Below are 21111 nucleotides of genomic sequence, written 5' to 3'. Positions count from 1 at the left end.
TCCAAAGGAGCTAGAAGCAAACAGTAAGTCAAGCTTGTGTAATGCGCTGAGTACAAAAACAAAGTAAAATTTCAAAGAAGAAAGCTGAAGACATGAATTTAAAAATACAAAAGTGATGTCTGTGCCTCTGGTGAAAGCAGGGACATACATGAGCGCTCCGCTGGATCCAGGCCAGTGCTTGGCATCTTGCAGTACTGAGCTTTTTATGATGTTATTTAGCCRCAGTCCCTTGCAAGAAGTCAAGTGCTTCCCAAAGATGTATACCACTTATCTCAGACTCATTCATGGACTGGACATTCGCTTTATTGTCCACTTGAGGGACGCACTAGCGSGGTCAGACTCGCTCAGGCAGCCAGGGCACATCCCGCAGCCACAAAGGGCTCCTATGCAGATACGCTGTTCGCCTCTCATGGGCTCTTCTGAAATTAATTAATTCTGAAATTCAGCTTCCTAAAACATCTCATACAAATGTCCTCTGCCCCTGCCGGCAGTAAGGTTTTGTCGTACATTTACCTTTACAGGTAGTTCCCTGTACGTCTAAGCCTCACTTCATATAAGCAACATTTCTGAAACAATTTGCAAAATCTCCTTTGTGCCTATTTCATTAAACTTGTCTAGAACCTCATGTTAAAAGCCTTTTTAACTATCAGTTTTTAGCAGGCTAAAGAGATTTCATTTAGTTTCTCTGTTACCCAGGAAAAGCTACTCGTTGAGGTAAACTATTGAAATGTGTGTAGCATCTTTTATATTCTAGTCATGTTTATAAAATTAAATCATCTTGGGAAAAAAGGAGCACAAACATTTTTTTGAATGGAACAAAGATTTATGTTCTTGATGAACTAAAATATGCTCTGAAAACTAACCCTGAGGTTGAATTTCTGGAAAAAAAAACAAAACAAAGTTAGACTCTAAACACATTTACTTATAACTGATTTGCGGAACTGATGCTCTTGTGTAAAGTAATGGGAACAATGCTCAGRAAGGGAGAAGGAAGTAAAATCTAATCTTTGCTCCTAGAATTTCCAAAATGAATATTTGTAAGAAAGGCAGTAAATCTCATAATGATTGTTTTATTATTTAGATAATGCCAGTAGAAAATGACTGAATTTTATTTTCTTTCATGAAGGAGGTGACAGAATCGTATATGGAACCATGCCAAAATCTTAACAGAAGAGCCAAAGGCTATATTGAGCTGCCTTCTGCTATTGTACATTACAAGTATGATATATATTAAATTTCTATCATACAAAGAAAAAAAAACATTCTAATACTGTATCATCTTGCAGTTTCTATTCTGGTGTTATATAGTGTTGATGAAAGTAGCATTTTACACTTTTTTCTCATCTTTTGAATTGAGTCCAACTAACCTTTCAATGGAATTTTCACGTGCTCTCCTTAATAAAATGCTCACATACCCATTCTTTCTGACTTTGTTGGTTGTGCTTTTCTTGAACCTACACAGCATGAGGAACCTAAAATAGTAAATGGCCACTTCTCTGTGAGTTTGGAGAAAAAGTTAAAGACTGAACATCCTTCTCATCATCYCTCCCTAGAAGTTGGCTTTTAGTAGGATTATCAAGCGTCTAATGGACTCTTGGCTACTAGACAATATGCTTTACCTCCAAGGAAAAAGAAAAAAAAAWAAGATTTTACAAACTGTGCAAAGTTTCCTTTTTAATTAAAAGTTTTTAGCAGTTCACAACTGTTGACCAGCCTGCTTATCAGAAATTCTTGACATGGACAAACGCATTGGACAGATGGAGGGTGACAGGAGGGAAGAATTCACTGTTCCTCATGTGGCACAAGGATCTCATATTTAGGTAGTTGTTTTTAGGTAGTTTGGGTGGGATTCGGATCCAGATTAAAGGACTTAAAATGACTGTCTATATGAAGGTCTAAATGGTAATCAAGTACCTAATGATCCAGTACAGTCAGTGGAGATATAGAGCTTGATTCATTTGCCTTAAATGGATGCATCTAAAACAATTTAAGATGCCCTAGGAAAGCAAGAGACTTAGAATGCTCTTCTAGACATGCAAGTATCTCTGTAGATGTACAGATGAAAGTTGGACCCTACATGTCTAAGTTTCTATAGCAAGGTTCCAAGCCCATTGACTATTATGGTAGTTTCAGACACATTGCTCGCATGCAGATGCTCATGTGRAGATACCAGCATGTCCTAATCTCAAAGTAAAACCAACCAAATGTCTCTTTCAGTAGTGGAAGATGAAGCACAGTCAGTTCTCCTCCCTTTCAGTTTTCCACTTTTGCTCTGAATGCTCTCAACCCTGAATACTGCCCCATCAGAGTGTAATTGGGGTTAGAACCTCTGTTGATTGTCTTTTGCTAACAAAATTTCCTAAAAAAAATTTCCCTGGTTAATTCCTGATTGCTTTATCACCATATTATAAACACAGAACTAAGATAAAACTAACAGACAAGTTAAATCTAATTCTGCACAATCAGCTGAGTCTAAGTTGAGGCACAATGATAACTTGGTTGGTGTTTGTGTTTCACTGGAGAATTAACAAATGCAGAAGATGAAGGAGAAAATTTGGGTACGACATCAAAATAGGAGGTGAACAGAGCCAAGATCTGAATCAAGCATTGGCCTGTACTTTTTGGCGCATCACACACAAGGCTGATTGACAGTACCACAAAGCCTCTACACAGAGAAGTGGAAAACCTTGGGAAGCCAGTGATTTTTCTTGTTTTGTATCAGACTCATTACAATTCCACCGAACTGGGAAACCACAAAAAACAATTACTAGTGATTTATTTTCATGAAGAAAATTATAAACAAACTGAAAAACAAAATGGTTGGGAGACTACGTTAATGCCAAATTTACTCTGATTTCAAGCAAAGACATCTCATACTTGGTGTCTGTTCAGCATTTGTCTGAAATAGAGTAGATACCAACATCAAAAAACAGTGATAATAAATATCCTGCATCACTCCTACTTGGCAATAAACAGGGAGAAAAAAAGCATCATCTAATTGGAGCACTGCCCCAGTGCTTCATCCAGTTCCAAAATTCAGGCAGGCTATACATTAAGGTTCTGCATGTGCAGAACCATGTAATCTTTAATTACAAGACTGGAAAACATAACGAGAACTAAGGTGCTACAAACAATACTGCATTTCATTGTGCAAATCCGGTGCATCATAAGAGCATAAGCAAAAAAAAATATGATCATACAATTAAGAGCTTTAAGAGCTGACTGATTGTACATAAAGATGTGCAAAGAACCTAAGAGATCTTGGTTTTGATATTTGCTGTTTTGTGTATTTTACAGGTTTAATATTTTGACATATTTTAATATTTTTAATATTTTTATAATTTATATTTTAAAATTGATATTAAATCATTATGTTTAAAGAGTAATCATAATCACCTATATAGCTCTGAAGATAATTTTTCTGTATTTCCTTCACATGCTTTTTTTTTTTTTTTTTTTTTTTTTTTTTTTTTTTTTTTNCCAACAAATAATAATAAAAAACCCCAGTAAACAGACTGTCTTAAATGAGAGTTTAGCTAAGCGGTTTACCAGGGAATGTGGCTCCTTCAGAGGGTATGACACTTTCCCAGCTTGCTTAGAGGACTCAAGTAGCAGGCCATGCAATCTTCTTGGATGTTTATTCCATATTTCCATAATTCTCATCATGGGTTTTCTATAAATGCTTTAAGTAGACAACCAAGCTTTTAAATCACAGTTTTTTTGCTCTCTAGTATTTGTACGGGATGGTATTTCGAGTTCATGGATTAACATAGCTGCCAACTTTCAGAAAAGATCTTAAATRCATTGGTAGGAAAAGACCACTGCTGGCACCCAGTATTTGATATTTCTCAGAATGGAGTTTTAGTGATCATAAAATATGTAAAATATTACACCGTGCAAGTCTGAAATCTTGAAAATTGATCAACTGAATTTTGAAAATTTTCCAGGGAATGGATATTCAATATAATGAATTTACATTCGGTAACAGAGATTATTTTGAATATATGTACAGACACAATCTGAGTTATAGAAACTAGCAGAAATAGCTAATAAGAAAAAATAGTAATTTTCCAAAGTAATTTCTGTAAGAAACTAAAACATCTTTTCTCTAATACAGGAGCTGGGATAGCAGTCATAACCTACGTTAATGGTTCAAGCACAACGTGTTTTTGCAATGTAGGTCAGCTTTATCACTTTTGCAAACTAGTAGGTTAAGCTGTCTATAAAACAACAGGCTTCACAAGCTCAGATCTAATGCTGCTGTCACCCTGCTTAGCAGCCATTATCGTCCCAGTGACAGGCTGAGCTTTAACTAGGTTAGTGTGGGCTTAGAGCAGAAATTAAAGACAGTATATTGTGGATTATGGAGATAATGTTTTGCAAATTTCCACACACTCAGCAAAATGATTTGCCGGCATAAAGAAGAACCTGTTTTTTTGTGTGTGTGTGTGGTAAATAGCACTTGCAGATGCTGGCAATTTGCTTAGGAGCTTCTGGGGCTCAAAACCAGTATAAAACACCAACAGCTCCTAAGCAATAGATAAAATGCATCTTTACTATGGAATAGTTTTCTTAGCAGGAATTATCTTTTATTTCCTCAGCTCATCATGTAGTTTCTATGGTGAAAAAAAAAATTATTTTAATATTTAATTTTTTAATTTTTTTTTTAAATTAAGGAATATTTTAGAATATTACTGAGCCATGCCATGGTTAACTGCCTGTATTTCTCTTAGAAGGATATTTTTATAATAGGTCTTCTAAATATTTATTATATTTACTATTTACTATTTACTATTTACTATTTACTATTTACTATTTACTATTTACTATTTATTATTTATTATTTATTATTTATTATCTAAAGAAGGAACTTAGTGAAAAAATAGAGAATAAGAAACAGTTTGCATATGGCCAATGTGAAAAAATTTTCCTGCCTGGTCTTGCATAGAGGCTCCTTCTCTGATAAAGCCAGTACAATAATCTCAGATGCAAAAGGAAAAGGTTTAATATTATAATAAGAAATTGTATTTCAAAATATGATTAAGAAAACAGAAAATAACAAAATATCCCAGCGCTACCCTTTCATCACTGGAACTCAGCCTTGGCAGGGAGGGTGGCCATCTGCATTAAAATCACTACAGTGGTTTCACTGTCATTAGTTTAATGAATGGCCCTAACCTGACCTTTCCACATTTCTTTCTTTTCTGCATATTTGTAGCCTGTCCTCCCAATGGAAGCCCTCCTCAAAGCAGGGCAATGACCTGTTGGTGATTTTGGTTGGTGATTTTCGTCAAGTTCCTCCCAGAGAAATGTCCAGGGAAAGGTACTGACATTTCCAAAATTCCACCACCAAAGCTGCCACTAATTAATAACCTTATTATCCATCCCCAGAGAGGTCAAAGACTAATGAGCTGATCTGAATCACAGATGCATTGGTGACAGTGCAGGAAGTTTTCACCTTTGCTGCACTGAGTCTGAATTGCCATTCAGATATTTTATTTCATATTAAATGCATTAAGAATTTTATTTCTATTTGCAGATATTTAATTTATATTAAATTTTAAATTTTAAATTTTAAATTTTAAATTTTAAGTCAAGCACTTAAAAGCCTTCTTTTTCATGTTAACTATTTGCTGTAGAGGAGCTAATGGCCATGAACAAGGCAGAGGCAGCTCCTGAGAGCCTGCAAGTCACAGAACTATAGAAGACAGGCAGACTAACACTGCACAAAAAATAAATAGCTTTGTTTACACCAGCTTGTGATTTAGCCAGCATGGAAAACAGCAGTTGAGGCAAGAAAGCGTGGGCAGCTGGATTAAAAATGGGAAGGAGGATTAATGGCAAAACATATTTCTCCTCCCTTCAGTTCCTGCTTCAGCTGACGATCACATTTCCCCTGAAGCCTGGGGGCCAGGGACGATCCTAGCGGGAACGCCGACCTCGAGGATGCCGAGCCCATCCGTTCTTGTCTGTGTTTGCCCTACAGGGCACCAGATTGATGTAAACTGCATGACTTTGCTCTCCTTTCAGAGATAAACTGACATTGCTCCTGGAACTTATTTATRCTAYGTAGGGGGGACCTCTGCAAAACTACTGGGACCGTGTGGCACTGGAGCTGGGACCCCAGCAGGTGCCTCCACATTTTCCTGTCCCCTTGGCACAGCTTTAGGAAGAGGAAGGAAAAAAACAGTCCTGGTCACTCTACATCCAGACTGACATACTCACGTTTACCTCCACCCCACAAAATACGGAGTCAGGTGTGTGATCAGATGTCAGACATATAGTTGTGTAGACTGCACTTCATCTAAAATCCTCGCTGACATGGTATAAGCACCATTTGTGAAAAGGCAGGAATTACACGTTATTGCTTATACAAACAAGGAATTAAAGACTGGTGTTCCAAAATGGTTCGGCGTTGACCTAATTCTGTTTCCACTGAGCCAATGATGAATCTTCCACTGATTTTGGTGGAAGGAGTGAAAGGCGAGCGCTCAGGGCCTTGGACAATACCCCTTTAATTTCCCTTAAGTGTGAATGTGCAGTTACATTACATTGTATTTCTATAGAGCTCTCTTTGAACAAGAACAAATAGAATAAGGAGAAAAAAAAAAGGTAAGATGAAAGTGAATAACAGTTTACAAATTGCTCTCAAAGCTTGCAGTGGAAGGTCAGATTTAATATAAATACTCTCACAGTCACTATGCAAGGTGRCCCCATCAATTATTTCTTGAGTACAGGGGAAAAACAAACATTTGAGAGAGGGAGGGAGTAAGCAGGAGTGTGCAGAAAAGACAAGTCTCATATCCTCATTCAGCATTTTTTTTAGCCAGCTCAAAGAACAAAGTCTTCTACAACTTGATCAACTAAAGAACTGAGAGGAACTAAATTATAAAATTCACAGATTTTCTAGGGAGAAAATGTAGTAGACTGATTTCATCAGGATACATACAACTATTTGCTAACCTTTCGCACATGGAAGTTAAATAAAATAGGAACAATATTCCTTTAACATTGGCTTTTGTCAAATATTGAAGGGGAATCTTAAACATTATAAAAAGCTTTGCTCGGTACATTGTAGAATTTAATAAGGAAGTAATAAATTCCCTAAAGTCTGTTCCCACTCATCAAAAACAGTATTTCCTCCAGTTTGCATCTGATGAAAGAAGAAGAGAGCTAGAAATAAAAATGTCTTGACACTGTCATTGCCATTAATAATATGTTGCAATGGAATAGCAAGCAACACKCATTAGGTACAAAAGGGGGATATTAAAGACAGGGATGAGTTTATCAAATTACTGTCTGCCTCAGCAACTCAGGTTCTCAAACAAAYCAGACACTCACTTTTTCCTTTTTGCAGTATGTTAAACAATAAAAAATCTTGATTACGTGTGACGCTATTACCTGCAGTTTCCCAGTATGGATAGAAAGGAAATAATACTTGGAGTGGGATTTATTTTGAGAAAATGGACAGTAGAAGAAGCACAGCAAAAGTCTCACACTCTAAATAGACTCACATGTTATTTTCCAAAATTTCAGGAGAAACATTTAAATAAATAAATTTTTAAAGAAAAAAAAATGTAAATAGAATAACATATCAAAAACTGTATAGGTAATAACTCATGTTATTATATTATTTTGTTGGCAKTCAGTATAAAAACATCAAATAATGGCTTATGCCTTTAAAACAAATACTACAACACCCCTGCAAAAAGAATATCCACTCTTTTCTCAAATAGTAAACTAGTTGAATTAAGCATAAAATTGCTATTTGAGTTTGATAGGTTTCTCGCATTTTATGTTGAGGTTAAGCAATTAAGTAGTATCAAAAGAACCGGTGGGGTTCTAACTTTTATTAAATGCAAAGATAAAAATTGTGCATTGACACAAATGGAAATATGGAATATATAGGAAAAGATCTATAAAATGATTAATAACTAAGAGGAATCAATACATATTCCAATGTTAGGCTTTCAGCTCCTGATGGGCTCATACATTATATTTCTACTTAAATGTTGTCTTGCTCTTGTATGTTTTGAAGCCTACAGCTGTAACATGCCCAGAAATTCCTCAGCCTGCAAGCCCACAAAATTTTTACTTCTTGTTAAATCCTGCACTTGCAGGATTGACTTCTAGCTGCAGATACAAGGTCACAGTGCAAGTAGATCATTCTGCAGTGAATGCTTTYTCTCTAGCCCCTGGCCGACGCAGGACCCCTCCTCACTGCTCATACGTACATGAAGTTCACACAGCCCGTGCCCGCCGGTGGAGCGATCCAGACAAAACTGAGATTGGTGGTTGGGAGATGGCTCACGTGGGACGCGACCACACTGCACATAAACTGATTTCCAAACTGGTGGTCTGACATAATTCCTATGAGAAAGACACAGAGAAGATAAACAGGAACACATGTTAACGACTGCAGGCTTCTAACAGACAAAGACATGTATTCAATCATGGCAACACAGAATGAAAAAGGAAAAAAAAAGAAGAGTATAGCATCATGTAATTAGAATAAATGCCAATGTAAACAGTGGAGCTGGCCTTTGCTTGAGACATGGGTGACTTTGACTCAATGAATTTACTATCATTATTCTTCAAAAAGCAAAACCAAAGGCATTATTTGCATTTTTAAAGGAAGAAGCCAGAATTAAGCTGCTGTATAGCCATGTTATTCCATTACCTGGTTTACAAATGTTGCAGATGTAAAAGAAAGTAAAACCCGAGGAAAAAACACTACACTTTAATAAGGAAAATGAAGCTTATAGGGAAAGGTATTAGACAGACAAGTCTACTTGGGACCAAAAGGCAGGTGAACTTTGAATTCATGAACCCTTATTCTGATCTGAAATAAAAGCAGCAACCAGTTTTACCCATATATATTCCTTTAAATAATTCCTTTAATACCTGAGTAAATGTGGATGTGTCTTCTTTTAATCACTCTCTCTGGACTACACTGTAGCTCATCATTAGATACAAGAAGTACAGCTTTTAAACAAAGCAGCAGTATCAGATGGCAACCTTCTCTCCCTAAGAGTCCCTCTGCAGTTACCTACAAATTAGTGCAAATGTGGTTGTTTAATACCTTTAGCCTTGAATCTTGAGTTAATTATTATGCCTTTATTCTGAGTACATTAAACAATAAATATTGAAAGTATTTTTGAATGTGCCATGTACCTAATTACTGCAAGCAGTGAACTCTTCAATTCAGAAAAGAGTTAATCCAAAAACATTGTTAATGGGATCAGATAGAAGAACACATGGCAGCAAGTACCTACATGCTCTAAAAGGTCCCTGGTAGTTGTTATGTGATTCTATTTCAGAAAGTTTATGTTAGCTGGTGTTTCTTGTATTTATTTATTTATTTCAATTCAAACTAAAAAAAGATAACTAAAACTTATCTCTACCCCTCAGAACCCTCAACAACTGTTTTTAATGGCCATCCTTCTGAAATGCAAGCCCAGCAATTCCTCTTAAACTCTCACAGATCCCAAGGTGGAAAGACTTTACAAACAAGAGATTTGCCCCACGGAGGCAGCCGAATCCTTCCTAGCACAAACCTGCTGCTCCACCAGGTGCCTCTCCAGGGACTGCATGGGCAGCAGTAGGGCTCAGAGAAGGGGCTGCCTTGCAAGCAAATCATTTGGCACTTTATTGATCAAAATACATCAACATCTGCAATTCCACTCATCTTCCAGTGAGAATCACAGAACATCACAGCTCAGGGTTAGATACATTATTTACCCYGAGGGCTAAATTCTAAATTCTAAAGTAGCTTCAATTTTTCTGGAGAAGTGGTGACTCCTGTCCCAGTAGCGACAGGAGGAAATAGATGATGGGAACGATGTCCATTTATTTTACAAATGATCATAACCTTCTAACTCAGGATTTTCAATTAGTTCACCACTGAATCATTCACATGAGGCCTGCCAACTTTAATGCAGGTTAATACACTGGTAATCCTGTTGGGATTACCCAACCTGTTGGGCTGAGAGTCTGTTGGGTTGAGATGGCCATGGAGAAGAGGCTGAGGTTCCTCTGGAGCACAGCAGTAGGGGAATTGAAGGATATGGTGTTTTACTAATGCATCCCTGTTTATTGCAAACATTAGATGCACATGAAGTTTGGTTTTCTCTTATCTGCCTTATTACCATTGAYGTTTTCTTCTCTTCCTTGGCCTGTTAGGAGAGATGACATTAACAGCCTCACAGCAAGCTGTGAGGTCCTGAAACCTGTTCTCATCGCTGGTGTTGACCCTGCTGTCCCATGCAGAGACGTGTCTGTCCAAAACTATGCCCATAGAGCATCAGCCGCTCGCAAGCTCAGTGGCAATTAGACAACTTCTTTGCTTTTGTTGAGGGTAAAAGATGGTGATGCTGCTGTGGGTCTTATCCTTCTCTCTCTGAAGTCTGGCTGAGCTAGTCACTTTAGTGATGTGGGCTTGAGTCTTTGGGAGTGCACTAGCTCACATCTATCATCATCCCAGGCTGCATAATGGGAAAAGGCGCCAGTTACAGACTTTAGTAGATTCATAAATGGCAGGGGCTGACAGGAGACAGGCAGGAATGGCCCTTCAGCTTGAAGAAATCCAACTTTCTCCAGAGATACCCATCTACAGAGCAGGGCAAAGGCTACCCCGACCAAATCTCGCAGCTGGGGACAGGCACACGAGCTTGGGCAATGTGATCCCTTCCCTCTTGGCAGCCACTTGTGAGTTAATGAGTTCCCTAGGTTTCAGGCAGTAGGCTGCAAAAATGTGTCTAATGCATCAAAGACATATAACATCTGTGGRGAATTTCTTTTTTCTTTTGATTTACAGTTTAAAAAAAGAACAACTTTGCAGGGACTAGAATAAATTCTTAACAATGAAAAACAACTCATTCAATTTTTCACAGAAGTAGTCAATGAATTGCACAGAGAATACTTAGAATTCTTTTTTATCCATTCATTATCATTTTTACACTAAAAACAATCAGTCCTCATCTGCAAGACATTTACTGGATACACTGACACTGTGGAGTTCACTGTCAATTTTAATAYTGAAAATCAAACTTTTGTGTTTAAAAAGGAAATATAAACATTACAYAGGTGCCAAAAAATGGACAAATGCAATTTCAACTAATGACTACTGAAAATAAAATATAAAATGYTATTTCCATCTCATATTTCCAGCCTTTTTATAGTTCCCTGCTACAGTAAGGAACAATTTCCTTCTCCTCCATTCCCTTCTCCTACCAGGAAGGCTGCTTYCCAGACAGAACACTTGAACCATAAAGAAAATAAAAATAGAAATAAAAAAGAGAAACACTGAGGCCAAAAAAAAAAAAGGTTCTGATGCAAAAAAAACCCCAAACTCAATACAAGACAACCCTGTTTGCATGTAGAACAAAAATGTGTCTTGCAGGTATCTCAGATGAYGTCTGGTACAGAGGATGCCTGATTTTCAGGTGGGTGGCTCAGGTTCATATTGGGATCTCCTGCCATAYCCTATTGCCCAGTGCAATTATATATGTTCAAGTTATTGCTTAAAAAGGCAATAATTTTAAGGTAATATTTTAAGATCTATCTATGTAAAACTGCACATCCACTTTTGCAAATAAGGAAGTGCTTCCTGGGCATTTAATGTATAAATGTTCAAAGCCTTCTGAAGGTTGGTATCCACAGCTTTAAAATGTACTACTTGCAAAGAAATCATTAGCATCCCTGTGAACTTCTTTGCTCTTGTTTTTTACAATGTGCACTCATCATACTGAGGTGTTTCAGACACTGCACTTCCTAGCATCTCCATCCCCTAAATCTCTGTGCCTTTAGGAGTCCCAGTATAATCATTCAAGTCCCAGACATGCTTTGTACCTGCAAACAGCTCTGCAGGGAGAGGAACTAGACACGCTCAGCCCCCCTCAGGGCTTTGCCCAGAAGCTGTTTTTATTGTGAAAAGTTCCATAACTTTAAAAAATGTGCTGAGTCCTAGTCAATGCATTATTTATTGTCACTGAATCAAAGAACTGCTGTCAAAAATTAGATTAAATACAGGACTCCAGGAATGCTCTAATGATACAGATATTGCAGAAAGATCCACATCCATTTCTGCTTTCTAACRCTGAGAAGATAGGTAGTAGTCATGAGTTACACACACCAATGCTGCCTTTTTAGAAAAGAGGATCCCAAAAAAGAATGGGAGAAAAGTAGCTCATCTGCATGTCCAGGTCCTGGGCAAATCCTTCCTGAAAGCCAAATCTTGGCAGCTGAGTGATCTACCATTTCATATTTATTATACGCATGGAGTATGACTGCAAAAGAAAGGGTTAAATCCAGCTGTAAAATGACTGAATGCATTCCCTGTTTGCTGCCTCTGAAGTGATCATCTAGTGTATGTTTCCATTTTCAAGGTTACAAGAGTGACAACAAAAACGTTAAACAAGAAAACCTGATGAAATATCAAGGAAATAAAGCTGTAAAGGCCAAATCATTTTTAATTAGTAAATAGTAAATTTAAGTCAGAAATAGACACCTTCAAATTAGGTTTCACTTTATGTGAAAATGAAGTGCCTTGTGCTTGGAGAAGGCTGTTCCCTCAGGAAATGGGGCCAGGGGCCCCCACAGCCCACACAGGCTCCAGCTTCTCCACAGGCGGATCCACAACCCCTGGCTGGGTGCAGTCCATGAGGAGCACATGGCAGGGAGCAGGGTGAGCAGCGCTGAGCACAGCCCAGCTCCAGCAGAGCCTTGTTCTGCAAGCAGCACCACAGATCTCTCTGGGATGGGATCATGAGGCAGGATAACCATTTTTTTATATATATATTTTTTAAATTAATATAATTTTGGAGCACTTAGTAGGACAGAGATGTTATACCCACAGCCCATTCTCCCCAGACTTCTCTACAAGGTTGAGGACTCATCTTGAAGACAGGTGCCCCCATTCTCCTTGAGGTTAAGACTGCACTACGCAGATGCAGCAGATGTGGGACAAGTCAAGGAGCTAAGGGCCAGGAGCCACTCTCAGCCCTCGGAAGGAAGGTCTAGGAGGARTCCCCAGCACTGCTGAAGGATCAAGGTTCTCCTGTCAATCCTCCGCATCTCAGGYGCAATCAAGGCTGTTTCAGCGACAGGCAGGTCCCACAGAATTCACAAAAATCCAAGTGTAATTCCTGGAGAAAACTACAGCCTCCAATCTATTCACTGAATGCATACAGGTACTGGTGCATATTAGAGCTGCTGGAGCTGCAGCCTGCAGAACCCATTTGCACAGCAAGGCACCTGCCTTTGTGCTGTCTGGATGTTTAAAGGATCTTTTTGATCCTTACCTCTAAACACATGTTAAAAAATAAATATGTGTTTTCCCTGAGTGCTACAATGAGTGAATAATTGCTTCTTTTGGTTGCTGGAAAATATTCCAGAAACAACCTTAAATTATCAGCCSCTTTTACAGGGCTCTGAAATTCTGAGGAGAAGTAGTGATAGGAAAGAAATAGTTTCTTCCTGATTTTTTTGTAYACAATATGTGTTTAAGTATGTGATAAAGATGTCAGTAATCTGTATTACTTCTTTACTAGGAGTAAAGAAATAGCTTGAACTYGCTAGCATCCCATTTTTGTTTCTAAAACATGAACACAAATGTACAATTATAAGCTTATTTTTCAATCTGTACTCAAGCAAGTAGCCAGTTAGAGGCAGCTGAATTATGCATGGTAGTCGCTTTGAAAAGAAGAAAGGTGCAGAATCTCACCCTAAGTGAATTGCACTCACCTAGCTAAAATATGCTCTTGCTGATTGATTTTTCTGGGTGATTACATTCTGCTTCACAGGAGAAACACACATCCAGCCTGACAGAATACAACCGACTGCTAAAGCACTTGCTGGCCCTTGTGATCAATTAAAGGTCAGGATGGCCTGATAAATTATTAAATATTATGAAGCAAGAAAAGACCAGCAATACTGTCAGATATGGTTTTCCACCCAGAAATATTACCTATATCTTTCTYGAAGCCATGTGTTTATTTCACTCTTGCTACTATTTCTTTGTTTTTAAATAACAGATCTTTCCGGTATATGCAATGTTGGGGAAAATACCATCCATAGGGTAATAAGAGCAGAAACAGAATGAATAAGTATATAACAACTTAATACATTCTATCACTAGGATCTTTAACTCCTTTTGTAGCTAGGAATCACCTAGAGCTTGAGTGCAGCAATTTGGTCCCTGGGGCTCTAGCTGTGCTCAAGGAACTCAGAGCTGGGACGAGAAGTATTTCTTTTATAGCCTTTAGCTCCAGACATAAAATTTGAATGTGTTTTCTTCAGAGTTACGGAAAAGACAATTTACTGCAGCTTTCTGTGTGAATTACATCCACTGCTGGGATCCAGGTAGGAAGCAGATGGGGTTGGGATGTTTAGGTGCTAGCTAAAGTAGAGTTTCAGTTGCACAGCTTTTGATTTTTACTGAAGCGAGTGCTTCCCTGGAAATGCAGACTTGCAAGGAAGAACCCTTATTGTGCAGACATACAAGATTTATTCTGAAACGGAGAACACGTTTTTGCTTAATCTCTCCTTTAATGTTCCACTTTTACGGGATTGTTCATCAAAACTTTTGTGTAGCCCTTTGTTGGAAGCCACTTAGGGGCATAATTTCATCTCGGGGATTTATGAGCACCGGTCTCATTAAGCCAAAGGAGAGCCAAACAGATGGAAATTCTGGCGCACGGGGAGGGGAATCTCCCCTTTCATTTGCATAATTCCCCGGGATGCTGAATGAGCCCCTTGTGCAGCGGGCAGGTCCGTGGGATCCCCGTGGCGAGGGCAGCGAGCACCCAGCTCCAGCACGCCGGCAGTGGGAGGGTGCTCCTTGTCACCGAGGATAAGGGGACAATTTACAGCCAGAGTCTTAAGTGCTCCATGGAGAACAACGTGGTACTAAGGGCTCCAAGGCAGGGAGATTTAGTGGCAGTAAACAGGGACCTGCAGTAATGCAAATAGAAAATGCTAATGACACACTGCACTGCTGAAATGTGGAAGAAGAAAGMTCCTTTTCAAAGACTGGATCCAAAACCAAAATGTATTTTAATTGCTCGCCCAGCACATGTTTGGCCATAGCATCTTTTATACTTTTCTTGATAGCAACCTGTAAGGCTGAAACCTTAATTCTATATTAGCTTTTTCATAGGTCTAATTCAGCCGTTTAATTTTTTCATAGGTCTAATTCAGCATAGGTCTAATTCAGCATTCCAGTTCACCTCTCTTTCAGAAAAGCAGCTGTCCACATTCACTGTTTTTCTAGTTATTGTATCTGGTCTGTGAGCCTCACCGCTATGGGCAGCTCTAGCACGACTTCCTGAAACACACTGCATTACTGTGAATCTTCTCATTTTGCAAACTTTGGGTGTCTCCCAGGAGTCCATCAGCAGAGGTGCCACTTGACRGGTTTTTTATCAGAGACAAGTGTGACAAAGCACCACTGTGTCGTGGTGTCAGACATCGGCTGCCACCAGCTCCCATGTCAGGGCAAGCGGTGACCACAGCCCTCTCCTTGCAGTGGGGACAATCCACACAGGCTGTGCAATTGCCCTGAATTTACTTCTCTGGGAGAAGTGAAACTCCAAAAGAACAGATTTTCCTGAGAAAACASTACTGGCCACTTGCTCAGAGCTGTGCAAGAGCCAGACCTTCCTCCTTGCTGACATAGGTGGCAGCAAATAAAACATTGCTCTGCAACAAACAGAAAACAAATCCATGTCTCAATAAAAGTGTTACCTCAAACTTTACTCACAACACATACACATCCTGTTTGGATTTTTAATGTATCCTTTCCGAGGAAATAGGTTCTTATTATAATAATAATTAAACCATCTCAGCTGCAGCTCCTAGCTGTGCTGTGCTAAGCGCTTTGCACACTAACAATGCCAGCTCTCCGGCTCTACTGTCTAGGGTGACACGTCCTAATACTGTTTGCTTCTTATATAACATATGACTAATTGGGGTAATGGCTTCAAGGTTTTACCTACAAAATCCTAAGTCTCTTTTGAATTTATTTTAAATGAACTTAATAGTTTCTGGCAGCAGTTTCCCTTGTAACATGTTTCCTCTGTTTTGATCCTTTGCCCACGGACATATTTTGCATTTGCCTACATCACCAATACAGGCTTAGTCAATTAAGGATGGGCTTGGTAGAGAAATCTCCTTCACACCTGCACTGTCTCTAGTAGTGTTTTATACCTTTGTTATTAACATAATCAGTGTACTTCTTTGATGTTTTAAAATTAATAGTTCCTCCAAAACAAATAATGTCCTGTCAGACCAATCAATAAGGATGTCAATATAATGTAACCAGAGGGAATGCCACAGATCRTTTTTTCCAGCTGGAGAACTTATTATTTACAGACATTTACAACTTCTTGTTCCGGAGAGCTTCTGTTCAGCAAGTTATCCTATCCTGTTCCACAATTCCTTATCTCAAATAGCCYGAAAGTCAACTCAGGAGTACATACAGCGTGCAATATCCCCAGCGTGTGCTCCAGCAGCAATGGCTACAGCACCTTCAATAAGAATCCAAAACTTCTGCCATAAACTTTCTTCACTTAAATCAGCAATAGTGATTTCTAATTAAAGGTGTTCCTTGTCTTCAGCTTTRTCTTACAGCACATACTATAAAAAGCTGAAAAACTGTGATTAGCAGATACACTTAATTAAACCAGTGTTGCTGGCTGCCAGGAACCAGCTTGGGACACATCCTGCGGCTTTGTTGTAATTATTCATAGATCATCCTACCTAGATCATCCATTATCACTCTAAAGATGCCCTCRTCTTCCCTTACCCCATCTCTTCTGGTGGGACACCAAAGTGACCTCCAGTATGGCCATTCCCAGAGCCTCTGGGAGATTTGCAGGCAGGAGTGTCTCCTAATCTTAGCTTGAGTAAGAGTTAATAGCATTTCTGCTCAGGAAAGGAGCTACATAATATGATGGGGAAAACTCAATTATGGCAACTACAGAATATGGTTTTGTTTACCTTCATACATTTAAACACGGCCGATCATGACAACATGCTCAATGTGTAAATTCTAGTTACAGTTTCCATAACACTATATTCAGAAGCCCAGATTTTTGCGTAGTGTGGGCTGAGGTGACAAATGCCTTTCAGTCAGTAGTCTGCTGCAGTGATGCTGGGACACTTGCTTCCCTTTGTGAGAGCTGAGGAAACAGTTACAAATTCCTCAGGATTTTTAAATATAAAAAACCAACTGCCAGTAGCCCCGCTTGGTGGGCACCGTGGTCAGAGGAGATGCACAACATTGTCACCCTGCGTAAAGGGTTAAAGCTAATTGAGAAACTAGTGRTGGGGAGAGAAGTGGGAGAGGAAATATGTTTTTGTGGGTTGAGTGGAGGAACTTCCACTGAAATCGCCAGTTCACACAAGTTCCTTTTTTGAAAATTGCTAAGATTCAGCATTGCTGATTAACAAAAACCAGTATCACCAGCCAGTTCACATTGACTAGTGGAAGAGAGTGCAGTTCTTCACACTGAATATATRTTCCATAAATATTCTGATGCATTACACTGAAACCTTAATTTTGCCTCCTCTGTAACCACAGATCGCATTCACAGTGTTTAAAAGAGCTATAAGGTATCAGTTTTTCCTATATACTTCAGAATTTGCAGCTGCTGAAAAAACAACAAAAAAGCAGTAAAACAACCACCCTCAAGCCTGCAACTCTGCGAAGAGTGTTGCGATGGACTTGCTGAGCGCGTGGTCACCAGCGACGTGCTCTGGCATTCAGGGACATTCSCAGAGCTCACATGCTTGCACGTCTTCAGGCTGCAAGCAGGCTCTCTTCTGCAAGCTGGTGACATTCCGGGATGGAAAGTCAGATCTGCTGGATCTCTATGTGCAAAATGCTTGAAAGCAGCAGAAAGAAAGTGGCCTTAYGTGCCTTAGTTAGGCTGAGGAAGGGAGAGCTGGAGAGAGCCAGTGTATGAGCAGCCCCGAGATGTTCTCTATTTTTTGGCAGAGGCAGGGATGGCAGTTTTGCTGGGATGGAGTTTAAGAACCAAAGTGTTTTCCTACTACATATTGCTCACACTTTCTTTCATCACCAAAGCAGAAGTACCAGCTACAATTTGCTGACATCTGTGGTACATTTACAAGTAAAAAGAAAAGAATTCTCTGTATCTAAGGACACCCAAACAGTTCCTTTAACTCTTTATGCTTCTTCAATATCTTTTTTTTTCTACAAAAACTACAAGACACAACAGAAAACTGGAAGGCAATCCCTACAGAACCTGGCAATAGTTCTGCTTCTCCTGCAAAAGGCCAATAGTATACTTAGCCACCTGGTGTATTTTAAAGCAGGAATGATCCCACTCTAGCTCTATGCTGTATCTCTCTCCTTAATCAAGGAGGSACTACAGTGTCAAGTGTATTTATTTAAGTAGGTGCCTAAAGCGGATGGTCTGCCCATCAATTTGAATGTCTGTCTGCCAAAAGCAGCATGTTACCCATTAAGAAAAACGCTCCTCCTAATGCAATTAGCAGGCTAACGAGATCAGCAGCAAAACTTTCAGGAAGCAAATCTAGGAAAATTTAGGAAAACAGAAGGGGCACCCACCAAAGTGGACAGGAATAATCACAGCCAGCCAGCACAGAGGGGGAGCAAATGAACATTCATTTACTTCCATAGGACTATTTTTAACTCTAGTGAGAAAAAAAAATCACATCTCTACTGGGTAAAAGGCCCATCTGCCATATGGWATGTATTAAGACATACTTACTACAGACAGAAGATTGTAATGCTGAACTTTTATTTCTATCTGACAACTAGCGAGAAAGCAGAGAAGTAATTCTGCATTTTGCCTGAAACTTGTTTCTTCTAGTGAGGATATTATCAATCCAAAGCCCATCCAGCACAGCACTGTGGCACAGGGTGACACTGGTCATTCCAACAGCTCCCTGACCAACAAAAGAGCCAATTTTTTACTCAGATTTCGCTTCCTTTAGTCCCAGCTTGCTCTGAGACCACAGCTGAGCTATGGCTCACTGCCCACCAGGAACCTGAGGTACTGGTGCAGCCATTAYGTGTTCCTGAGCATAACGCAAGCCAAGACATATATGAAAAAATTTTAAATCAACTAACTGTATAATTTGAAGGCTGATTGATGTTCCCGTGACCACAGCTAGTCCCATCGTGTGTGTGAATGGTAGGTCTGCTGCATGCATTCYGACAGAGAAGGTGCTTGATGTTCTCCAAACCAACCATGGCTTTGCTGGACAGCAGAAAGCTTTAGCCAATGCTGTGGCAACAAGAGGACTAGACACAAACACTCCTCTAGAAGGTAGAGGCTGCATTTCAAGACTCACAACAGAAGCAGGGAGATCTCTGGGGCTCAGAATTATTTCTGGGGACATCCCAGGGCTCTGGTGGGAGCTGAGCAGCCTAAAGGCTTCTGCTTCTGTGGGTCTTAGAACCCGACAATTGAGCTCAAACTTAAAGCTTATTTTAGGTCCATGAATGAATGCTAGGCTGAAATCCTGCCTCCTCAGACAAGCCCAGCTGTGACTTCAGGAAGATAAACGCCACAAGATTTTATTGCAGTTTTAAAAAGGGTTTAAAAACCACAATAAGTCAAAGTAACAAACACACAAGGGACCTACACTGGGGAGCAGCAGTCCCATTAGCATATAAAGTGAAGGCTAAAAATATGAAGATCAAAATATGACTGTGCTTTTTGACCTGCTAATCTACCCTTTCCAAGAAAAATATGCCATGGAGCTGCAGTCCTATGGTGAAGGTCCTCCCTTTATYGTTCTTTTGCACCACAACAAAATAAATAGGAAAAGATGCAAAGAAAGGAAAAACATTACTCTAAATCTCTAGATCACTTGTCTACATTTTTGTTTTTGTTGTTTTTCAAGGCAGATTAGTAGTTCAGCAAATGAAGAAGCTTTTTAATTTACATTAATCTCAGCCCTGACATGTGTGCTAATTAAGATGTTTTCTCACTAGGASTTGCAAATACTTGTAGATTTAATGCTTTCTTATACTGTAATATCAGCTTTCACAAGTATCAGCCCATCTTCACACGTACATGTTGTTCTCTATTGTAATACACAGATTTTTGTGCGGTGAACAGTGACTGTGGAAAGCGACAATGCATTTATGAATGGAATTTATTTTTCTCAAATGTGTTCACCAATGATACCAAAACTAAACTCATAATCAAGAAGCTATTTGAGGTACATAATATACTTGCTAAGTCTGAAGAGACTGATGTGCAAACATGAGCAAAACATGCAATATGGTTTTGACCAGAAAAAAATGAGGGCACCTTAAACCTGCTAAATCTTACTAATAAAAACATTATTGTTCTTCTATGACATGGCAGCCAACCACCACTGAAGAAGGAGATTGTATCAAACAAACTGTGCAGCCTGGCTAGATTTAGTTCCAATGTCATATGGGAATCCCAATCTAGACAGGACTGTTCTGGAGTGAGGCTGCATGGTGTCCTCCTGAGAAGGCAACTCAGTATCTGCAGATGGACAATGACTCAGAAGAACAAAAGATGCCCCGCATGTCCCATTCCCAAAGAGGTGTCCATCCAGGACAGAGAATGCAGGTACCCACCTCAGAGTATGTAGGTCTGGCCAACTTGGACTTCGACTAGGGAAATGCTCCAAACTCCTATACGGGCTGCCAAGTTGATCTGACCTATCTCAGTACYCCAGTGAACACCTGACATGTGCTTATTGACACTGAACTGAAGGCATAGGCACGAGCATTCATGCAACTCTTCATACTAACTACCTAAAACCCAGAATTTGTGTTCTTGGATTAAATATTACCAGGAAGAAGCAGAAATACTTTTTGACTTGCACAGCTTCATCTCTGTTAATTCCTCTGTTCTCAGCTTCCTATTTCTCCTTTCTCTTTGTTTGAGCAAACCTCCACCCCTCATTACCTTTCCATATTCCTTTGTTCCAGTCTCACTGGTTTTACATATTCTGTAGACCTGGAATACTCCCATCCTGATTTGCTCCATTCCTTCAACTCATCTCTCAAATCACAATCCTTACTACAGAACTTCCAGTATATTCCAGTATATACTGGTAGCATCACTTTTAGTC

At 39.3% G+C, this 21111-nt stretch overlaps 1 protein-coding gene across 1 annotated transcript in view; it reads right to left on the bottom strand.

The window, feature by feature from the left end:
• The window catches only part of RELN (reelin), a 221583-nt gene that overhangs the window by 180318 nt on the left and 20154 nt on the right, over positions 1–21111 (bottom strand). Inside the window, exon 3 of the mRNA XM_026046370.1 lies at positions 8235–8370. Coding sequence (XP_025902155.1) covers positions 8235–8370 — 136 coding nt within the window. The remainder of the gene's footprint in view (positions 1–8234; positions 8371–21111) is intronic.

This window comes from Nothoprocta perdicaria, unplaced genomic scaffold (assembly GCF_003342845.1).
Source record: "Nothoprocta perdicaria isolate Ctin4 unplaced genomic scaffold, notPer1 scaffold_44, whole genome shotgun sequence".
Classification (NCBI taxonomy): domain Eukaryota; kingdom Metazoa; phylum Chordata; class Aves; order Tinamiformes; family Tinamidae; genus Nothoprocta; species Nothoprocta perdicaria.
Note: the sequence above shows the minus strand (reverse complement) of the source record. Positions and strands in the feature narration are given on the sequence as shown.